This window comes from Myotis yumanensis, unplaced genomic scaffold, assembly GCF_028538775.1.
Source record: "Myotis yumanensis isolate MYYU_CA2020_CCGP unplaced genomic scaffold, mMyoYum1.0.hap1 SCAF_3, whole genome shotgun sequence".
NCBI lineage: Eukaryota > Metazoa > Chordata > Mammalia > Chiroptera > Vespertilionidae > Myotis > Myotis yumanensis.
This window is the reverse complement of record NW_027223754.1, coordinates 76,947,408-76,967,542: the sequence shown is the minus strand read 5'-3', so window position 1 is coordinate 76,967,542 and position 20,135 is coordinate 76,947,408. Positions and strand designations below refer to the sequence as shown.

The 20,135-nt window shown below is 36.0% G+C and overlaps 1 protein-coding gene across 1 annotated transcript in view; it reads left to right on the top strand.

Moving 5' to 3' along the window:
- The window catches only part of LOC139006210 (endogenous retrovirus group K member 10 Gag polyprotein-like), a 53,471-nt gene extending 51,252 nt beyond the window's left edge, over positions 1–2,219 (top strand). Inside the window, exon 2 of the mRNA XM_070408727.1 lies at positions 928–2,219. Coding sequence (XP_070264828.1) covers positions 928–2,219 — 1,292 coding nt within the window. The remainder of the gene's footprint in view (positions 1–927) is intronic.
- Positions 2,220–20,135: the final 17,916 nt, after the last annotated feature.

The following is a 20,135-nucleotide window of genomic DNA, read 5'->3' as shown; positions in this document are numbered from 1 at the left end:
GAATAAGAGCAACATTTGTAGAATGAGAAGAGCCTCCCATAGCTTACTAAGAAGTCTGTAACTGTTTACTGAGATATGCTGTACTGAGAACTTGTCCTTCTACTGTGTCTTTCCCTTAGAGATTAAGAGGAACAAAGAATACATTCCTCTTGATAGACCTCCTATTCAGTGTATTATGTATAAATAGTATTGTGTAGCTAATAAAGTTGCTTCAGTTCATCAAGAGAACTGGGGTCCTCCTGATCCCGCTTTCCTGTCTTTCTTTCTTTTCTCAATTCCCACCTCCCTGCCTCAGCCCGGCTCAACCCTGTCAGGCTGGCCCTGACAGATCTGGCGCCCGAGCTAAGGGACTGAGGAACTGGGAAAAAGACGGTGAGGAACTCCGTCGGGCTTGGAGAGACGATGGTGAGAAACTCCTCCAGATAAAGAGTGCACTCGTTAAGGTAAGGGAGGAGCAATTTTTTGATAGTCGGGAGTAAAGCATGGGGCAATTAGAATCTAGAGAAAATGCTCTTTATGGGCAAATGTTAAAGTCTATGCTTAATAGTAGAGGAACTAAGGTTAATGACAAGCAAGTAGAAAATTTTTTAAAATTCATTCAGGAGGTCTGCATTTCCTTATCGAATTTAATACGGGATTATTTAGATCCCAGGCATGACCATAATCAACCGTCTCTTAAGCCAGAAAAAAAGGAGAAACAGCGTGATAGCACAAAACAGGGGTCTAAAAAAAACAGTATATTAAAAAGAAATAATGTAACTTTTAAAGGCAATTTAACTCCTCAAGATGAGGAGGATTTTGAGGAAGCTGCTGCTCTTTGTCATAATGATAATACAGGTATTGTTCAGGCAAAAGAGGAGGAAAAATGTTTTTCTGCTGGAACTGAAGAGGGCAGTGATATAGAGGATGTGTTGGAATGCTTTTTAGAAAAATTAAAGCTTCTTGTCAAGAAAAAGAGAAGCCGCGGGGGCCGTTCCCGCCGCTCTCCGCTGCCGTGTGCAGCACCAGTTCCACTTTCCCCTCTCCAGATGGCTTTGCAGGAGGCACGAAAGTGTGGTGAGGAATTGGGCATTCACGCCTTCCCTGTTATGGAACAGGTGAACCCTCACACGGGACAGCGTGAGCGTGCTTATGACCCGCCTCCTTTTAAAACCTTAAAAGAGTTAAAAACAGCCTGTGCTCAGTATGGGCCTACTTCCCCTTATACTTTAACCATCTTGGAAACTATGGCCTCAGAGGCTCTCCCACCTAATGATTGGAGAGCTATTGCCAAGGCTTGTTTATCAGGAGGGGATTATCTCTTGTGGAAATCAGAATATGATGAAAAGGCTAAGGAGCAAGCTTCTCGTAATCGAGCTGCCCAGATTAATATTTCTTATGAAATGCTGGTAGGTGAAGGAGTCTATGCTGATACCCATAATCAAATTCAATACCCCCAGGAAGCTTATGGACAGATTAATGGAGCTGGGATTAGAGCCTGGAAAAAGTTACCCACCTCTGGTCAGAAAACAGAGGAGCTCTCAAAAGTTATTCAAGGGCCAGATGAAAAGTATCAGGATTTTGTCTCTCGGCTATTACAGGCTGTTGGCCGAGTAGTGGTGGATGGAGAGGCTGGCATGTTAATAGTTAAACAGTTGGCATATGAAAACGCCAACACTGCCCGCCAAGCTGCACTGCGGCCCTATCAAAGACAGGGGACTCTCTCAGATTATATCCGAATTTGTGCAGATATTGGTCCCTCATATATACAAGGAGTTGCCATTGCAGCTGCATTAAAGGGAACCACCATTGAAGGAATTCTTCAGCAACAATTTAGCACAGGGAAAAGTCCAACATACAAGTGTTACACTTGTGGAGGAACAGGACACATGGCAAAACAGTGTCCTTCTAATAAAGGGATTAATAAAGGAAATGGCAGAGGTCCCAAACAACCTGGACTATGCCCTAAATGTAAAAAAGGAAAACATTGGGCAAATGAGTGTAAATCTAAGACGGATGTCCAGGGAAATTCTTTGCCTCAACACCAGTCGGGAAACTACCAAAAGGGGCCAGCCCAGCCATGGCAAATAACAGGGGCATTGTCTATTTACCCTCCTGTCCCTGTGCCATCTCAAGGCCAGCAGCCTGCACAGCATCCAGCCTGCCACAGAAAACAAAATAGATACAAGAGCTATTCCGAGCAACCCCCGGAAGTACCGGGCTGGACCTTGGATCCATAGAGATGAGACATTCTATCTGCCCTGGGTGCTGCCATTGCTTATTAAAATAAACAAAATATCATTAGATTTAAAACCTCCCACATAGAGAAGAAATGATGATTTCCTTGCATTTCTGATACAGCTACAGCAAATGCCACCGGATCTGAAATTTAAAAATATGTCTGGGATTTCTGTACATGTGTAAAGAGAAAACTAGCTTGGAACTAAGGCGCCCATTGTCCGATTTTGGACATTTAGATAGAGTTCTAAGCTGAAATCTCTTTGCAAATATACAAAATAAAACCCAAGACTGATTATTTCCTAACAAAAATAGCAAAATTTAACCCAAAGGAAAAAAGATGCAGGCTAGATTCTAGCAGCAGGATTGGCATTTCCATAATAAAGAACAGTTTTTAAATACTAATAAAGAATATTAAAAAGTTAACTTCAAGGCTGAAAAGGAAATTCAGTAAATTGTCTCTGTTACAAAAATTTGCTAAAGAATATGCCTTAAAATAATAAATTAAATTTAAATCTCAAGAATTATTAAAAATATATTAATTATAAAAATCTAAGTAGCCCAGGTAAAAGACGGCTACGCCCTCTATTTAAGGCTGGCTTCCCAAAGCAATTTCTAATAGAGGAAGGGCTAGCCTCCCTTCCCCCAACAGAGCAGGTAGGCCAAAAATTTCCTGCCAGTGACAACTTTTAAAAAGAGGCTTGCTTCTCAGTTTCCCATCCTTAATAGAAAAAATGTAACTAATTTGCATTTTAATGGTTACCTGCTTCCAGTCAATGGCAGCCCAAGGCTTTGAAAGTTTACTAAATTAAATTAGATATTCTGAAATAACAAAATGCTAAAATATTAATCTAAATTTCTCTCATGAAAAATCTAAAGGACAGAATTAAATCTATTAATTATGTCATGTATTTTTAAAGTTTATTCTTAAAAATGTTACTGATTGAGAAATGCTAAATATTTAACTTGCCAGCTAAGAGTTTATAGTTCTTGTTAAATAAACTAGGAGAAATCATATAATTATAATAAAATTTCAACATTTGTCTAATTGAAAAAAGAGGATAAATTCTGTTATCCCAACCAAAAATTTTAAATACAAAGATCAGTTTTAATTTAATTGATATCTTTTAATAATTATAAAAGGTATATAATCTTTAAGTTATATATACACATATATATTTAATACTCTTTTAAATTAGATTTTAAAACTATAATCAAGGAATGACTTTAGGACATTTCATGGGCCCTGAAATGTTTTCAAAAGTTTATTCTCTCTCCTTAAAGGATTTTTTAATAAAGGCAATTAAATATACTTGAAATCACATACAAATTTTTATCAAATAAATATTAATAAATATATATTTTAAGTTTTTGCCTCTAAGAAAGGGCAAAACAAGTTATTTTATTTAATATTTCTTAAAATTCAACAGTAGAATTTTAAAATATAATTTAAAATAACAAAAGCTCGTTAATAATTTTTAATATTTTACAACAGCATATTATACATTTATTCCAAACAAGCTTACAAACTAATTGTTTGGCAGCAATTTAATAAGAACATGAAAGGATTTTATCCGTTCCACTGTGTGGAAGGCCCCCTGGGAAGGCACTTAAGCATTCTATATTGACCTTTCTTGCCCTTTTGCCAAGGGGGTCCCTCTTCCAATTACCTAGAGCTGTTACCTAAGCTCTCTGTTCATACTGAGGTTGAAGCCTCATGGTGGTTGGTACCATGGATCTGTCTCTTGCCCAATGGCGTAAGCTGGGCCCTCTCTGGAGAACAAACCTGGGTTCCCCATGATCAATGCCAGGGCCCCGCCAGCAGGCGAGGGGATCCCAAGGCAGTTACTGGGCATGGATGCCACAGGGGCATACACTACCAAGGAGACCGAACTAAACCTCACATCACCCTGCTTGGCCCCAGAGGATGGCTGGTTAGTCAATGACGGGTAAGACCCCTCAGGGAGGGGCGACCTAAGACAGGCACAGTCGCAGGGGGCCTCAGGGGAGAACTTGGGGGTCAACAGAGGTGGGGCAGAGATCCTCACCCCCCCAACTATGCAGGGGCTTGAACACTCGCCCCTTCTAAGGAAGGTTTCCTGCCCCCCATGGCTGCTGCGCTTCCCATGCCCAGCTCAGATCGGGACCTAGATAACAGAAAGAGACTTAGTCCAGCCGAAATCGGTACCCAGATAACAGAGACTTGGCTAACAAAAACTACCCTATATCTAAATCCAGCTTAACACCAGGAATGCTCAGGGCCTTCTCAAGGATACAAAATAATCCTTTCCATTAATATTTACAGTATAAACTAAAATTGTTATTAAAGTATTAAATTTGACAATAAAATAATAGTCAAATTTTAAAATTAATTAAAACTAGCTCAAGAAGTATTAATCAAAATTTTCATTTCATAGACATATTAACATACAATAAACCTAAAGCAGTCATAATTTTGTACAAAAAATTAAAATTTAAAATTATCTAGACTACATTATAAAATTTCCAAAAGCCTCTTAATAATTAAATTTATAAAAAAAAAAGGGGGGGGGGGAGGATAGTGGAAAGATAGTGGAAAAATACCATGTAAGGAAAAATATCCTGTAACTAATTTACATCTAGAAAAATTTTTTTATTTGTAATGCTAACAGCAAGACACACATAAAAAACACATATGGTGTCAAATAAGCCAAAGGAAAATAGTTTGGACAAAAATTAAAAGAATCCCAAGTCTAAATTATAGATATGATTCCTTTATTAACCTTTGGTCGAGAATACGTTTGTATATTTTCAGAAAACAACTCCAAGACCATGTGGATTCCTGCAACAGAAGAGAATTATCAGGACTGCTCCAGCCACAGAATAGCAGTGGCCCCGTGAGACAACAAGAAGAGAAGCAGTCCAGAAATGAAGATGGTGACGACGCCTTGTCATGCTAGCAGTCAGCAGCTGTGCGTCGCTGCAGGTTGCCCAGGACCAAACCACAGAGGGTCGGACCTGCATTGCCACCATTTGTCCACCATCCAGAACTGAAATATTACTGCTGACATGTACACATAAAAAACTGTCGGACACTGAAACATGAACTTCGCCTAAAAAACAAAGAAGGGGGATCTGTTGGGGGCCAGATGTAAGCTGGCAAGGTCCTTGCACCTGTAGGGGCTAGCAAGGCTGGGATTCTCACCCACAGAGTTTTCCCAGACTTGTTTGGATGGCGTTTATCAGTAGAATAAGAACAATATTTGTAGAATGAGAAGAGCCTCTCATAGCTTACTAAGAAGTCTGTAACTGTTTACTGAGATATGCTGTACTGAGAACTTGTCCTTCTACTGTGTCTTTCCCTTAGAGATTAAGAGGAACAAAGAATACATTCCTCTTGATAGACCTCCTATTCAGTGTATTATGTATAAATGGTATTGTGTGGCTAATAAAGTTGCTTCAGTTCATCAAGAGAACTGGGGTCCTCCTGATCCCGCTTTCCTGTCTTTCTTTCTTTTCTCAATTCCCACCTCCTTGCCTCAGCCCGGCTCAACCCTGTCAGGCTGGCCCTGACAATAATCCATCAAACCACTATATTTTTCAACTCTCAACTTAGATTGATTTGCTTTAATGAAATTTATCCGATTGACCTCCATTTTTGAATATGAATCCACAATAAACTGTTGAGTTAATTTTCCTGCATTTAAAATAGGATTGAACATGTCCTGCGCAGAAAGATGAAATCCATAATACTGCATTTGTGTGACTCGTGTCCTTATATTTTGTCTGGTATTATTGTCGATTACACTGTTGTCTCTGAGTCTTAATGCAATATCTTCCCAGACTTTTTCACCATGTGGAAAAAGAATAGGATATGTCATTGCATCTAATGTAGGAAACAGGATATTGATTTGTTTCATTTTAGTGGCATTTGGATTATTGGGACCTGGTTTACAATGAATGAGGAAGTCCCTTTCAAAAGGAGGTTCTCCATCTTCGTTTCTGAATATGACAGCCACCTCGGTTACACGGGGAGAATTATATCTACCTGGGTCACTATTACGATCCTATTTAATTGCCATTGTTACTTCTGTGGGAGCAATACCTTTTGCTGCTGCTTCAGATTGGGCTTCCTTTTCTACCTCATATAGCATCTTGTACAATTTTGTTAATTCATTTATGTCATGCATGAGGTTGTTGACGTTGATCATGAGTCTTTCTGAGCAGCCCTGGTTTTCTGGCATTGCTAATCTTTTACTTGTAGTTTCGGCTGTATCCAAAATATAGAGTTGAGCAAACTTCCGAGAAACACCATCCAGAGGTTGTAAAGTTCCAGTATGGTGTTAAACTTGTCCTTGTATTCTAAAACAGTATGGCCCATATCCTGATGGTGATGCAATATTTGCACCCATGGAAGCAAAAGCAAAAGAACTATTTATGGAACGAATATTTTCCATGAAATTTTTACTGTCAGAATCTTCATTTGTCATTAATCTTTTTAAATATGCCGGGTATTATGGAAAACGTATATCATTTGGACAGACTTTCCGTTTGCCACAACATCGAGTAATTTTCTCATCAGATGGTTTTTCATCAGAGAAACTTAGTGATAGGCAAAATTCACATTGAACAGTCATTCCACCACAACTATGTTCGAGAATTGCATCCTCATATACTGCATTTTCACTGAGAAGGCAGTTTCTACCAGTATTGGTAGTACTTGTTGATGACTGTTCTCTAGACATATTCTGTTGTCACCACCGCCTTCTTTCAACTTCAAAGGCACTTTGGTCTTTAGACATTTTTTGTTGATTACGCCAGTGTTTTTCGGCATCAGAGCGACGTTTTTCCAGTAGCTGGTCTTCAGATACATTCTGTCACAGGCACTGCCTTCTTTCAAGATCAGATGCACGCTGCTTTGCAGACATTTTCTGTCGATAATGCCGGCATCTTTCGGCTGCAGATCTACATTGTATCAACAGTTGTTCTTTAGACACAGTCCCACCTCTCTACTGTCCCTGTCTGAGATGCAGATGAATGAGAGTCCTGGCTGTCAGGCCGCTGAGAGCTGTCTGACAAAAGGCTGATTCTGGCTGATTCTGTGGGGGTGGGACTTCCTCCTCCCTGCTGTCAGTTTCCATAGCTGTGATGAGGAAGCTGGAGTGACAGAGGGAGCCACGTTCTCCAAGCCACCCTCTCTCTTGCTCTGCTCTATGTCCAGCAGCCTCCTGCTCTGCCAAGTCCTCCAAACCTCCCGCTCTCCAACTGCTCTCCTGCTCTGCTCTCTGCCGGCAAAGATCCCGGGAGCCCGTGGGTGTGGCTTGGCATGGCCAGCCTCACCTCCCTGGGCCAGCAATGGTCCCGGGAACCCACGGCCGGCATATCCTCCAGGAGCACTTGACACCTGCGTATGCAAATTAACCCACCATCTTTGTCAGGTTAATTTGCATACTCCTGATTGGCTGGTGAGCATAGCAGAGGCATGGTCAATTTACATGTTTCTCTTTTATTATATAGGATATACAATGTAGCATAAATTATATATACCTGTATATATAATATCATAAATAGAAATTTCAGATAACAGCTATACATTAGGTAAAAAAAGGCTCAAATTAAATGAAGTCATATCCTATAAAAAATTTATTCAAGAAAATGTATATTCAATTTTCAAAATGTTACAACTGTGAATCTGGAAGATATTAATGGTGTGAGGAAAGCATATAATTTTCCTATCTACCAAAAAAAACATTAGAAAAATGTGAAAAAAATAAAAATAATTAAAAGAAAAAAGTGTTAAATGATAAAATCAACTAAAATGTGGTAAAGTTTTGAATGACTAAGAAACAATCCATTTAACACTGTGGCTAGGATCATTTTATTTTAACCTGCATAGAAATAGTGCCTACGATTATATTTTCATTCTATTGGTCCAAACAATTGACTTGTTTCTGCAAAAATATCATAAATCCTGCTATTGATTTGCAATTTTTAGAGGCCTCCTATAAAGAAACTTAAGTAATTAACATTATAGATCCAATTGTCAGTATTTCAACCTGCACATTCAAAAATAACAATAATTAAATTTTTAAAAGTTAAAAATGGAATAAAATAATGGTCTAGCTGATAAAACTCAATGAGAAAACTTTTAAAAAAGCATAAAAGTTGCCATAAAGGTGATAATTTTCTCATCATATGTATTAGTTAAATACTGTACTTTCATACGTTTTCTTACGTGGCTTATGTAACAACATAAAATTCTTAAATATGATTATAAGTAAAAGCAGCAGAGTAAGAAATATTTAATAATATTATATATCCTTATATTTAATTTTAATCATTTTATAATTTTATAGTTGAAAGTGGTATCCTACTATTTCTAAGATGACATTCAGTAAAATTTTAATTAGTAGTTTTTAGTTATCATTAAATGATGAAATTACAAATATTTTTTTCTTTATATTTAAAATTTTAATTAGATTTTTTAGACTGTATCATTTTTGTAGTCAATAATTTAGTAAGGTTATTTTAAAAATAAATGTAAACATTTTTTCCTCATTTTTTACAGCAGGCCTACAAAAAAAATAATTCAAAAATTGAACATAATAAACCCCTTAAAATAACAATTTACCTTCCTGTTTCTATACTTTCTCCTTAATAGAAAGTCTTGTGACAGGCCAACTGATAATTTCTCAAATTCTGTACATGTATCTCACCACTACATCAAGATGTAAAGTCTGAGCTAGTCTTATATTCAGTAAAATAAAATTAAGCTGATGTTTTTGTTTTTTCTTTAAATATATTTTTTATTGATTTCAGAACGGATGGGAGAGGGAGAGAGATAAACATCAATGATAAAACAAAGTCATTGATTGGCTGCCTCCTGTGCTTCATGCACACCCCACACTGGGGTTCGAACTGCAACCTGGCATGTGCCCTGACCGGAATCGAACCGTGACCTGCTGGTTCATAGGTCAATGCTCAACCACTGAGCCATGCCAGCCCAGCAAAGGTAATATTTTCAGTCTTTAAGAGAGCTGTCAGATTCTTCCCCTCCATCTTGTAGGCTAGCCATCATGCAGCGAGGAAGCCCATGCCAGGTCCAAATGTTAGAGCCCTCATGGAACTAGGTAGACATTCCAGCCTTAGCTGGAACTGCAACTGATTCTATCAGAGGAGTAATCTTACGTTATACAATGTGGAGCAAGATACCATCCAAGCTCAGAACCATAAATATTGTCCTCATGGAAAATAGTCAATTGTTGTTGATTTAAGTCACTGAGTATGGGCATGATTTATCATGCAGCCATAGATAACAGATACTCACACTAACCTGTAGGCTGTGTTCAAAATATTACATTGGCTTCCCTTTTCACTCACAATAAAAGCTGAAACAATAAAAATAGGATATATTTTGTGCTGCCTGGAATACTTTAGGTAATATACTTTTTTCTTTTTAAATCAGGGAATATGCTTCATAACCTTTTGGAAAACATTGAATTAATAGAATCTCAATGTATTAATAAACACAGCAGAGCAAAGAGTGGTGTTCAAATAGTAACTAAAATTAAAAAAATTGAAGTTCTCTAACTGTTGCAGGCAATAGAATAGCATTTATAAACACTGATAGATTTTAATTCCTTCCTGACCTATTAAGATCTCATTTAAATTTCTTCCAGACAGAAATCATTCTGAGAATTGCATTCAGCTTTTCAAGATGCCAACTTAAGCAATGCCTTTGCTATGTACCCCCAGGGCATGCACTATTAAGGGAGAGTGGAAGACTGTTTTGATTTTGTAATGGCTTAAAGTCATTTGAAAATATATAATTTTTTCCATTCAACTTCATACATAAAAAATGGGTTGACCTAAGTTTAGCTCTTTGGAGAATTGCTTTTCAAATTTAACCTTGACCAGCTCTAAATTCAAGTGATTTTATCATTTACGCTCTATGCAAAATGTTTTGTCCCTTGATTCTGAAGTCAAATTTCACCTTTTCTCCCTGAAAGTGTCAGATGTTATATAAGAAAAAGCCATCTTAAGAATCTGTTCTGCTCTCTGAAGGCGTTTCCATATTTTAACAATTTGTCAACATAGTTTATTAATGTTTTGAATGCCTTAATAATTAATTGCTGTAGCAGTTAAAGAATTCTGAAGTATAAAATTGTTATTACAAGATATTCATTAAAAATCAAGTTTTCAAAAAAAAGACAGTTTTCATATATATATATAACATTTACAAAGACATAGATGTCAGAAAGTATTTAGCATTCTGTGTTCAATACATTCAACCACAGTTCAAGGGTCAAATAAATTAAAAGCATCAAGCAAAACCAATTGAATAAAAATCTAGAGTTCTATGCACACACTATATTCAACTATTAAAAAACTGAAAAGACACAGAATATGACAAATAGAATGATAAAGACAATGTACTACTGCTAGAGAGGAAGTTAAACAAATGATAACAACTTTATGTCAACAATTTTAAGTATCAAAATGAATGGACAGCCTACCTGAAAAAAAAATTACCCAGATTGTGCCAACTAGAGAGAAAAAATGTAAATAATTTAATGACTATACATAAATTGAAAAATTTAACCCAGTTTATAAAAAAAATGTCAAAAGGTCCATAGAGTTTAAGGGCATATGGCAGATCTCCAAGCAAGTAAGATATAAATTCTATGCTATATAAAAATGATTCAGAAATAAAAACAAAACAGAAAATCTGAAAACTGATGATGTTCATGAGGTTAAAATAACTCAGAATAAAACCAGACAAAGGTTTATTTAGGGGATATACAATTTTGCATTTTTTGTTTACATTGTCAAAAACAAAAGCCCCTTAAATCTCATCAACATGGTAGTGGTTAAATTAAACATGGTACATCTAAACTATGGAAACCTATGAAAAGGTTTAGAGGGAGGCTTATAAATAATAACATAAATCAATTCTCAGACATATTTTAAGAGATAGAAGTCTTAATATAGCATATGTAGAATAAAAGCATTTGCATAAATAAAAGGAATTATAATTATAATAAATGTATGCATATAAATTCACAGTAAGAGAACTGGAGCGAAAAAGATGACAGGAAAGAAAATGTAGGAGACACTTTATTTTTTTAATTATTATGTATTGGTTAATTCTTTTATAATGACAATACCAAATTATAGTTGTAATACAATTAATACAATAATTAGTAAGTAATAATGAAAGAATAAAATTTTTGCATACTCACAACTATAACCCACTTTTGCCACACCCCTGTATATTTATGGACAACCTAAAAGTTGCTAAAACTCAAATCAAAATTACCAGTTCTATATGTTCTACTTATATTGACTTCTCTCAACTGAAATATCTTTGTTTAACCTAATCAGTTTTAAAGTGTGTCACAATATGTTGCTATTATTAAAGAACAATAATTTTGAATAATCTGTGTGGTTTTTTTTTAATGACATTGCAGTCTAGATTTTTCTCTGTTTAAATGTTTTTCTTCCTCAGGTGAATTCAATTATTTTTTTGAGCATGAGATACACTAGTGGAATGACAGTTTATACTTTTAAATGTTGCCAGGGGTTGGATAGGTAAATGGAGTTTGTTTGTAATCATCAAAGAGGGTACAAAAAATAACTCAAAAATGTTGTGGCTTAAAATAATATAAACTATTTTTTTCTAACTGACAGTAAGAATCTGATGATGGTTAGACAGAGGTTTCTGTTCAATTGCTGTCACTGTGGAACGGGCTGATGGAGACACTATCATGTTGAATGTTGTCATTCTTCAGTTTGAAAGGAAAAGAGAGTGGTAGAGGTCTTGCAATGGCAATTAAATACAGTAGCCTAGAAATGACATATTTTGGTTTACTCACAACTTCTTGGACATGACCCCATTCAACCAACAAGAGGCCAAAAATTGAAATTTTATTTTTTGCTCAGAAGATAAATTTGGGTCATTGGGCAAATAATAATAATAGTGCTAGATGTGAATATTGTATTTGTAAGTTGAAAATTATTGACCTGTCTAATCCATACATATTCAAACAAATATTTCACGTGCATAGTTATAGATATAATATTCAACTTCATTATCATTTAATGGAATTAAACATTATAGAAGATAGAGATAGGGAGACTGTTTTAGAAGTCTAACTTGGTTATATTAATTTTGTGACCCTTGAACATTTTACTTAAACACAATAAATTTAATAATCTTTTATTTAAAGAGAGGTCATCGTAAGAAAATAAATGCATTTTCCTACAAGAACTTGACGTGCTTGTCTTTCTGAGGCCCTAAGTATGGTGCTTGACCAATATAGTGGTTAAGGTGGTGACAATGGCACTATTATGTACACTGGTTTTATGAGCATCTAATAGTCACATAATTTATATTTATAAAGTTCTTTGAAATATTTAAATTCAATACTTACCATGTGAATTAAAAAACAAATTAGATTATTCCCTTTTTATATGTAAGACGATTGAATCTCTGACTAAGTTGCCCAAAGTCAGTTACAGTGATTTCTTCAGTACCTCAGGTTAAAGAAATGGAAGAGTCTGGACTTAAAATCCGACCAAAAGATCCTACTACAAATAAAAAAAAAGAAAAAAGAAAAAAGAAAGAAAGAGAACCTGTATACAGTCTAGGACATATATAGCTGAATATTGAAAAAGGTTAAAAACGCATCTTTATTAATCAATATTGAATTAAACAACATTTTGATTCAACATCAGTAATGATATGAAGACTACCGATGGTTTTAACACATTGCGGACCAGTAGTTTTATTGCTAGCTTTACCCAGTGGCCAGATAAGTTTTTATAGAATGAGTACAAAAAATGTTTTACATAAATGTTAAAGGCATGCTTTAAAATTAAATACCCATTGCATTTTGAAGTTATTTATTACATGTTCTTACAAACTAATATCTTTTTAAGATATGATACTTTGTAAAACACTGTAATATGAAGTGAGAATTCTCATGATCCGTCTGCAATGTTTTTTAAGATAAGAATTGTACGGATTCAGTGTTTATCTTGATTTATATGTAATACCAAGTACAGTATAGAGGAAACTTGTTTAAAACAACTAGAAATATCTTATTAGGAGAACAGTGTTCTTAACCTGATATTTTGTTTATGTCTTTGACCTTCTACATTATAAATGTATTTATTACTACATCATTCAACTGTAGTTGGAAGGCTAATTGCATTTCTTCTAAAATTGATATTGATAGTGCTTTTTTCAATCTTATTCCTGGACTAGATTAACCTTACCCATAAATTACCTACAGAAATTGCTCTCTACTGTGATTTTTTGGACATAATGTGTCCCAGTGTACCCACTACCTATTTCCCTGGCTTTCAGAAACACCCAGAGTTCCTGTGCCTTCCTTTATTTAAGGACCAAATGTTCTTGACATGTAGTCTCATTTAGATCTCCAGTTACTGTTTCATTGGCATTTCATAAAGAGAACATCTTATAAAAAAGAGACAGTACTCAAAGTTCTATTCAGGATGTTGATTGAAAACCACCATTCTGTCGCATTTCTAGCCTGAGGCAAACATTCAATCTATTTTTGAACAGTTACCATGTCCCTGCAGGTAGGTGAGTAGATTCCATTTCCATACATCATAAACTGAAATGTCAATAATTATATATTTTAAATGGCTAGGAGTTTGACACATATTTATATAAACCACAGTAAGGAAGATTTATTCAAATAAAATATCCTGAAGACAGATGTTAAAAATGTTATGATAACACTCAAAACCATTGGATGTCCATGAAGATTTGCAGTTCAATACAAATCCTGGATTCATGGCAGTTTCATCCAGATCAATACTAACAACCCATTTCAAGTAGCACATCCTTACCTCAAACTATGATACAGGTTCTGCTCGAGGATCCCATTTTATAGGGAAGGAAAATGAAATTCATCAAGTTTAGGTCATTTCTCCGGAGTGTGGCAAATTGAAGTCAGGCAGTCTATCTTCAGAGGCACTGGCAGTTATTGCATCTATAGAGCATGTTATTTCTCATATTGCTAAAAAGCTATAAGAAACAAAATACTGTGACTTTGTCTTAGTTTTGCTCTAAAGTTTCCTAACCAAAGCATATTGATATTTTGGACCAAACATTTTGTTCAAGAGGGGAGATCCGCACTGTAGGATATTTAGCAGCACCTCTGGCAACTACTGCATGCCAGTAATACCATCTCCTAGTGGTGACAATCAAAATTGTCTCCAGATAAAATTACACTTGGTTGAGAACCATGGGTACCAGTTTAAATCAATAAGATATACTCTTATAATGTGGTTAATTTCAAATAGACTTTTCATTAAGAAAATATAGTATTAAGGATTTAATATAACAAAACATAACAAAATATTACATATATATTCTTTCTCTATATATATGTAAGAAAAATATAAAGGACTATAAAGAGAAGAAACTGCAATTCATGTTTATTGTATACACAAGTTTATTGCTTCTTTTTATTACTGGTATAGGCAATGCTGATAAGCAACCAACCTTTTGACATCTTTTGATATTACATGGATAACTTTTTCTCTGTGTTAAGATACATCTGTGATTTGTCAGATGGTTAGTGACCCAGAATCCCTTTGATTTTTACAGATATTTTGTGTGAATACATACCTACCTAAAAAAATAATGTTGTGCTTCGATATGGCTTATTACATTAGATATAATCTTGTAATTTTTCTGCTATGATCTAACTTTCAATTTCTAATAATTTTGCTATTGTTTTTATTAATTCACAGTTGAAGTTTCTAGGAAAACAACTAATCTAATAAAATTTAAGATTGGAGAGAGCACTGCATACTAGACACAGCAATTTTAAATGTTTTTTTTTACTCTTTACCACCTGAGAAGTCAATGCACTAACATATTTTTGTTTTATTCAGATGCTTTAAAAAAGTTTATTGATTTTTAGAGGGAGAGAAAGGGAGCAGGAAAGAGAGAAACGCCCATGATGTGAAAGCATAACATCCATCAGCTGCTTCCTGCATGCCCCCTACCAAGGATAGAGGGAGCCACCTGGGCATGTACCCTTGACTGGGAATCAAACGGGCAACCTTTACATACACAAGATGATGCACAACCAACTGAGCCATCCTGGCCAGGACTATGCAGATGCTTTTTAATCTACAATCAGAAATAGTTATTTCAGGTCTCTTCTGAATAGGGATAGAAATATATGCAGACATATAAGTACTAAACATATACAAGAGTAAACTATGTGTCACATATAATTATTGTGGCATGATCTATATAAACTAGAAATGTGGGTAAAATAAGAATGAGAAAATAAACAGCAGTCTGAATCCAAGGCCCGCTGTGTTTTCAGTTGCCAGCTGCTGAATTCTGTTAAATTGTTACACCGTTAGCAGGGCTGCTTGGGATTCTACTCCCAATGCAGAAGGCTTGAGACTCGGGCAGAATACTGGGTCTGTACCCAGTTTATATTCAGTTTACACCCAGGTTTTGGACTCCCTTTCCTGGCTCTGTTCTTTGAGGTTTTTCCTCCCTCACTGTGCAGAGGCTGTGGGAACCCCAAATTCGCTGCTCTGGTTCTTCAAGCCAGTAGGACTGTAAGTTTCTTCCTAAATTTTAGTGTTCAGGATGTCAGTTGGCACTATCCCTCAGACAAAAGCATAGAAAAAACAACTTTGTAGTCTCACAGGGTGCCTTCATTTGTTCCAATTTCTATGGTTTTTGGATGTTTTTCTTTGGCTTTAAGTAATGTTTGGTTTTCTTTTTAAACTTTTTCAGTTTCAGGTTATAATGCAAGTGAGGAGCGTGTCTCCTAAAATTATTGCCTCCATGACTGGGAGTCAATTCAGGATTTAAAGGTGAAGCACAGACTCCAAATTTCAAGTTTTATAGTCTTGGTGGTTGGTTTTTTTGTGTTTTTTTTTTTCTTCAATCTTGTTGATTTAAGAGTATATTTAACTCTCCTAAATGTACCTACTTTTGGCTAATGAAATTGCATGCTTTACTGATCATAAGTTGTAGAGTGTATTTTATTTGTGCTGATTTACATAATTTGCTAATTAAACTACATATTTAATCTATTGACCTTTATACTTCTCCTACTTATACAGGCGTATAATCAAGACATATACTTTGCTGGATGACGTTTATATCTTATAAACTTATTTATCTCTTTCAACTTTGAAATGCTGGAGACAAGGGCCAAATGCTCTTTGCTAAGCAGCAGTTTAATATCATTTTCTTTAAAAAAAAATACATACTTTGGGTTAGATTTAACTAATTCCTCTGTTCTTTTCCTTAAGTTCTATTGCATTAATTTGTCTTTTTATTCAGATTTTTTTCTTTCTTTTTGTATTGGTTTTATTTATTTTTTTAATGGCAGTCTCTTTTTATGCCACATTCTGATCAATCATTTAATCACCCATCTTATCATTGATAAGCTCCAAGATATATGGGGCTAAAAGATTTTCCCTGAAATTTTGATGAGAACATGGTCCTACATAGGCAGGTTAGCTGAATTTATTGTCTTTTCTCTGACTGAGAATATCCTTTAAAATATATTTTTATATTCAGCACATACTCTCAAAATTAAGTATGCATTCTAATAGAGGATACAGGTAAGGAAAGAAGTAATTGTAATATGGTAAACTAAATGTTATGATCAGAATGTACTTAATATGCTGTGGTTGCACATAGGAGGGACAATTAACACATAATTCCTGGGAAAATATATTAAAAATATATAAAAAAAAACTGGAAGTGGTCTGTCTGAACTGACTCTTGAAAGATTGCCTTAATAAATGTAACTTTTTTGACATGTTATGGACATAACATTTTTGATAACTTGACATTTTCCACTGTGGGATGTTCTTCTAAAAAGAAACTGATAACTAAGTAAAGCATAAACTGAAGTAATATTAAGGGTCTAGCCATTAACACAGGAAGTTTATTGATTGCCCAATACCAAGAGATACATACTGGCAGATTTGAACTTGGTTATGAGACCATCTATGATAAGACAAAGAGTTTGTTACCAGAGAATAAATGTTAAAAATACATTTTAAAGCCCTGGGTGGTGTTACTCAGTGGTTAGTTAGAGTGTTCACCTGCACACCGAATGGTTGCAGGTTCAATTTCTGGTCAAGGTCATGGACATGTACCTCAGTTGTAGGTTTGGTCCCCAACCCAGGTTTGTTCCCCACCCCTAGTTCAGGCACACTTGGGAGGCAACTAGTTGATGTGTCTGTCGCATCAATGTTTCTCTCATTCTCTCACTGCCCCTCTCTCCCTCCCTTCTTCTCTCTCTGAAAAGCAAGAGAAAAAATATCCTCATGTGAGGATTAACAAAATAAACAAACAAATAAACAAATTTGAAAATAGATCATGGATTATTAGATAAAATAGCTCAAAAAAGAGAAAAAGAAGACCATTTACAAACGAGAGTTAATAAAATATCAAATGGGTAAGTAATATTTAAACCCAGGCCCTCTGAGTTATCTATAATAATAAAAGCATAATATGCTAATTGGACCAGACAGCCGAACAACCTTCCAGATGTCCTTCCGGACGTCTTTCCAGACAAAGCTGCCATGGATGGGGTCAGGCAGAGGTGGTTTGGGGTGATCAGGCAGGCAGGTGAGCAGTTGGGGCGATCCGGCAGGCAGGTGAGTGGTTAGGGGCAATCAGGCAGGCAGAGGAGGTTAGGGGTGATCAGGCAAGCAAGTTAGCAGTTAGGGATTATGAGGCAGGCAGGCAAGTGGTTAGGGGCAATCAGGAAGGCAGAGTGGTTAGGGGTGATCAGGCAGATAGAGGAGTGGTTAGGGGTGATCAGGCATGCAGGCAGGCAAGCAGTTAAGGGCTATCAGGCAGGAAGGCGAGTGGTTAGGGGCAATCAGGCAGGCAGGTGAGTGGTTAGGGGTGATGAGGCAGGCAGGCAGAGGGGTAGGGGCAATCAGGCAGGCAGGTAGGCAAGCGGTTAGGAGCCAGCGGTCCTGGATTGTGAGAGGGTGCAGGCTGGGCTGAGGGACTCCCCCCTTGTGCATGAATTTTGTGCACTAGGCCTCTAGTTTATTTATGAATTCATGTCAGTATGCATGCTGCCAGTTTATTTTGAAAACCTATTTCTTAACTTCACAAACCACAAATCTCTATAAAAGCAGACTATTTTGATATTTGTAATATGTTTTTAGTAAATATATTTTAGAATGGTACTTGAGGATAGTACCGATTGCCTCATGTACATCACAGCCAATTTCCACTATTATTAACATTTTACTTTTTAAAGAAATCTTCATTGTTGAGAGTAGTACAGATGTCCCCCTTCCCTCCCATTGCCCCCCTCCACCTGGTTCTCACCCCACCCCAGGCCTTCACCACTCTATTGTCTCTGTCCATAGGTAAGATCTTTGGTTAATCTCTTCCCGCCCTCTGCCCTCCTTAGTATGGTACACTTTTTACAATTATTGCACAAGTAATGATACATTATTATTAACTAAAATCTATAGATTACTCAGGTTTTCTGATATTTTACATAACATGTTTTCCTGTTCCAGGAGCCCACGTAGAATCTTACATTACATTTAGTCTATAATTATCCTTAAGCTCCTATAGCTATGACAATTTCTCAGACTTTTCTTGTTGCTGTTGTTGTTGTTTTAATGCATCTTTATTTTTGAACATATTACAGATGGCCCTCTTTTTCCCCATTGACCCCCTCCACCCTACACCTTCCCCCATCAGACCTTCACCACACTATTGTCTGTGTCCATAGGTTATACATGTATGCATATAAATAATTTGGCTAATCTCCTCCCATCCAACCACCCCAGACCCCCACCTTCCCTCTGGGATACGTCAGCCTGTTTCATGCTTCTATGCCTCTTGATCTATTTTGTTCATGAGTTTATTTTGTTCATTAGATTCCACATATGAGTGAGATCATGTGACACTTGTCTTTCTCTGGATTGACTTATTTTGGCTAGCTTAATACTCTCAGACTTTCCCTGTTTTTGATGACTGTTATAGTTTTAAGTAGTAATGATCATGTCTTTTTTATTTCATTTTTTTATATTCATCAATGAGTGTGTGAATTGGTCTCTCATTTTTTTAGAATGTCCCCTAATTGGGATTTGTCATGTGCGTTAGGGAGGCAGACCATAGTGATAAATGTGTCATTATCCTCACATTATATTGTGCAGGTAATACTATCAGCATGACTATCACTGTTGATATTGACCTTAACAAGCTGGCTGAGATGGTGTTTGTAAGATTCTTCCACTATAAAGTGACTCTTTTTTCCCCCTTTCAATATTGCACTTTTTGGAAAAAAAAGTCATTATGTGCAGTTCACACTTAAACAGTGGAGAGTTTCATTCCCTCTCCTTGAGGACTGAGTATCTACCTAAATTACTTTAAACTCTCCTGTATAGGAGCCTATACTAGTAAGCCTCAATGTATTTATTTATAACTTATTTATATCAGCATAGACTCATGGATAGCTACTGCACATTTTAGGTTATAACCCAATGCTACTATATTTTATTGCTCAAATTATTCCACGTTGGCTATTTTGAGCTCTCATTTGGCTCTTGTGCGTGTGCCTACAGTGTGGTATTACGATTTTCCTTGCTTTCCTAGGTTTTTTTTTGTTTGTTTTGTTTTTGCTTGTTCCTTTCTGTTTTAGTTACTTGGATGAACTAATCTTACAAAATCTATTTTCTCTTGCATTGTGCAGCCTCTGATGTCCTCCTGAGGTTTTATTTCTGCCCCCCTTTTTTATAGATTGAATTTCTAGAGGATTCTCCTCAGCCAACATAAGATACATTGTCAAAGTTTTGGTTAAGCTCACTTCATCAGCCTTATTTCCTCCTTTGCCATTTTATTTTTGAAGCTTGCTTGTTCCTTTCTGTTTTAGTTA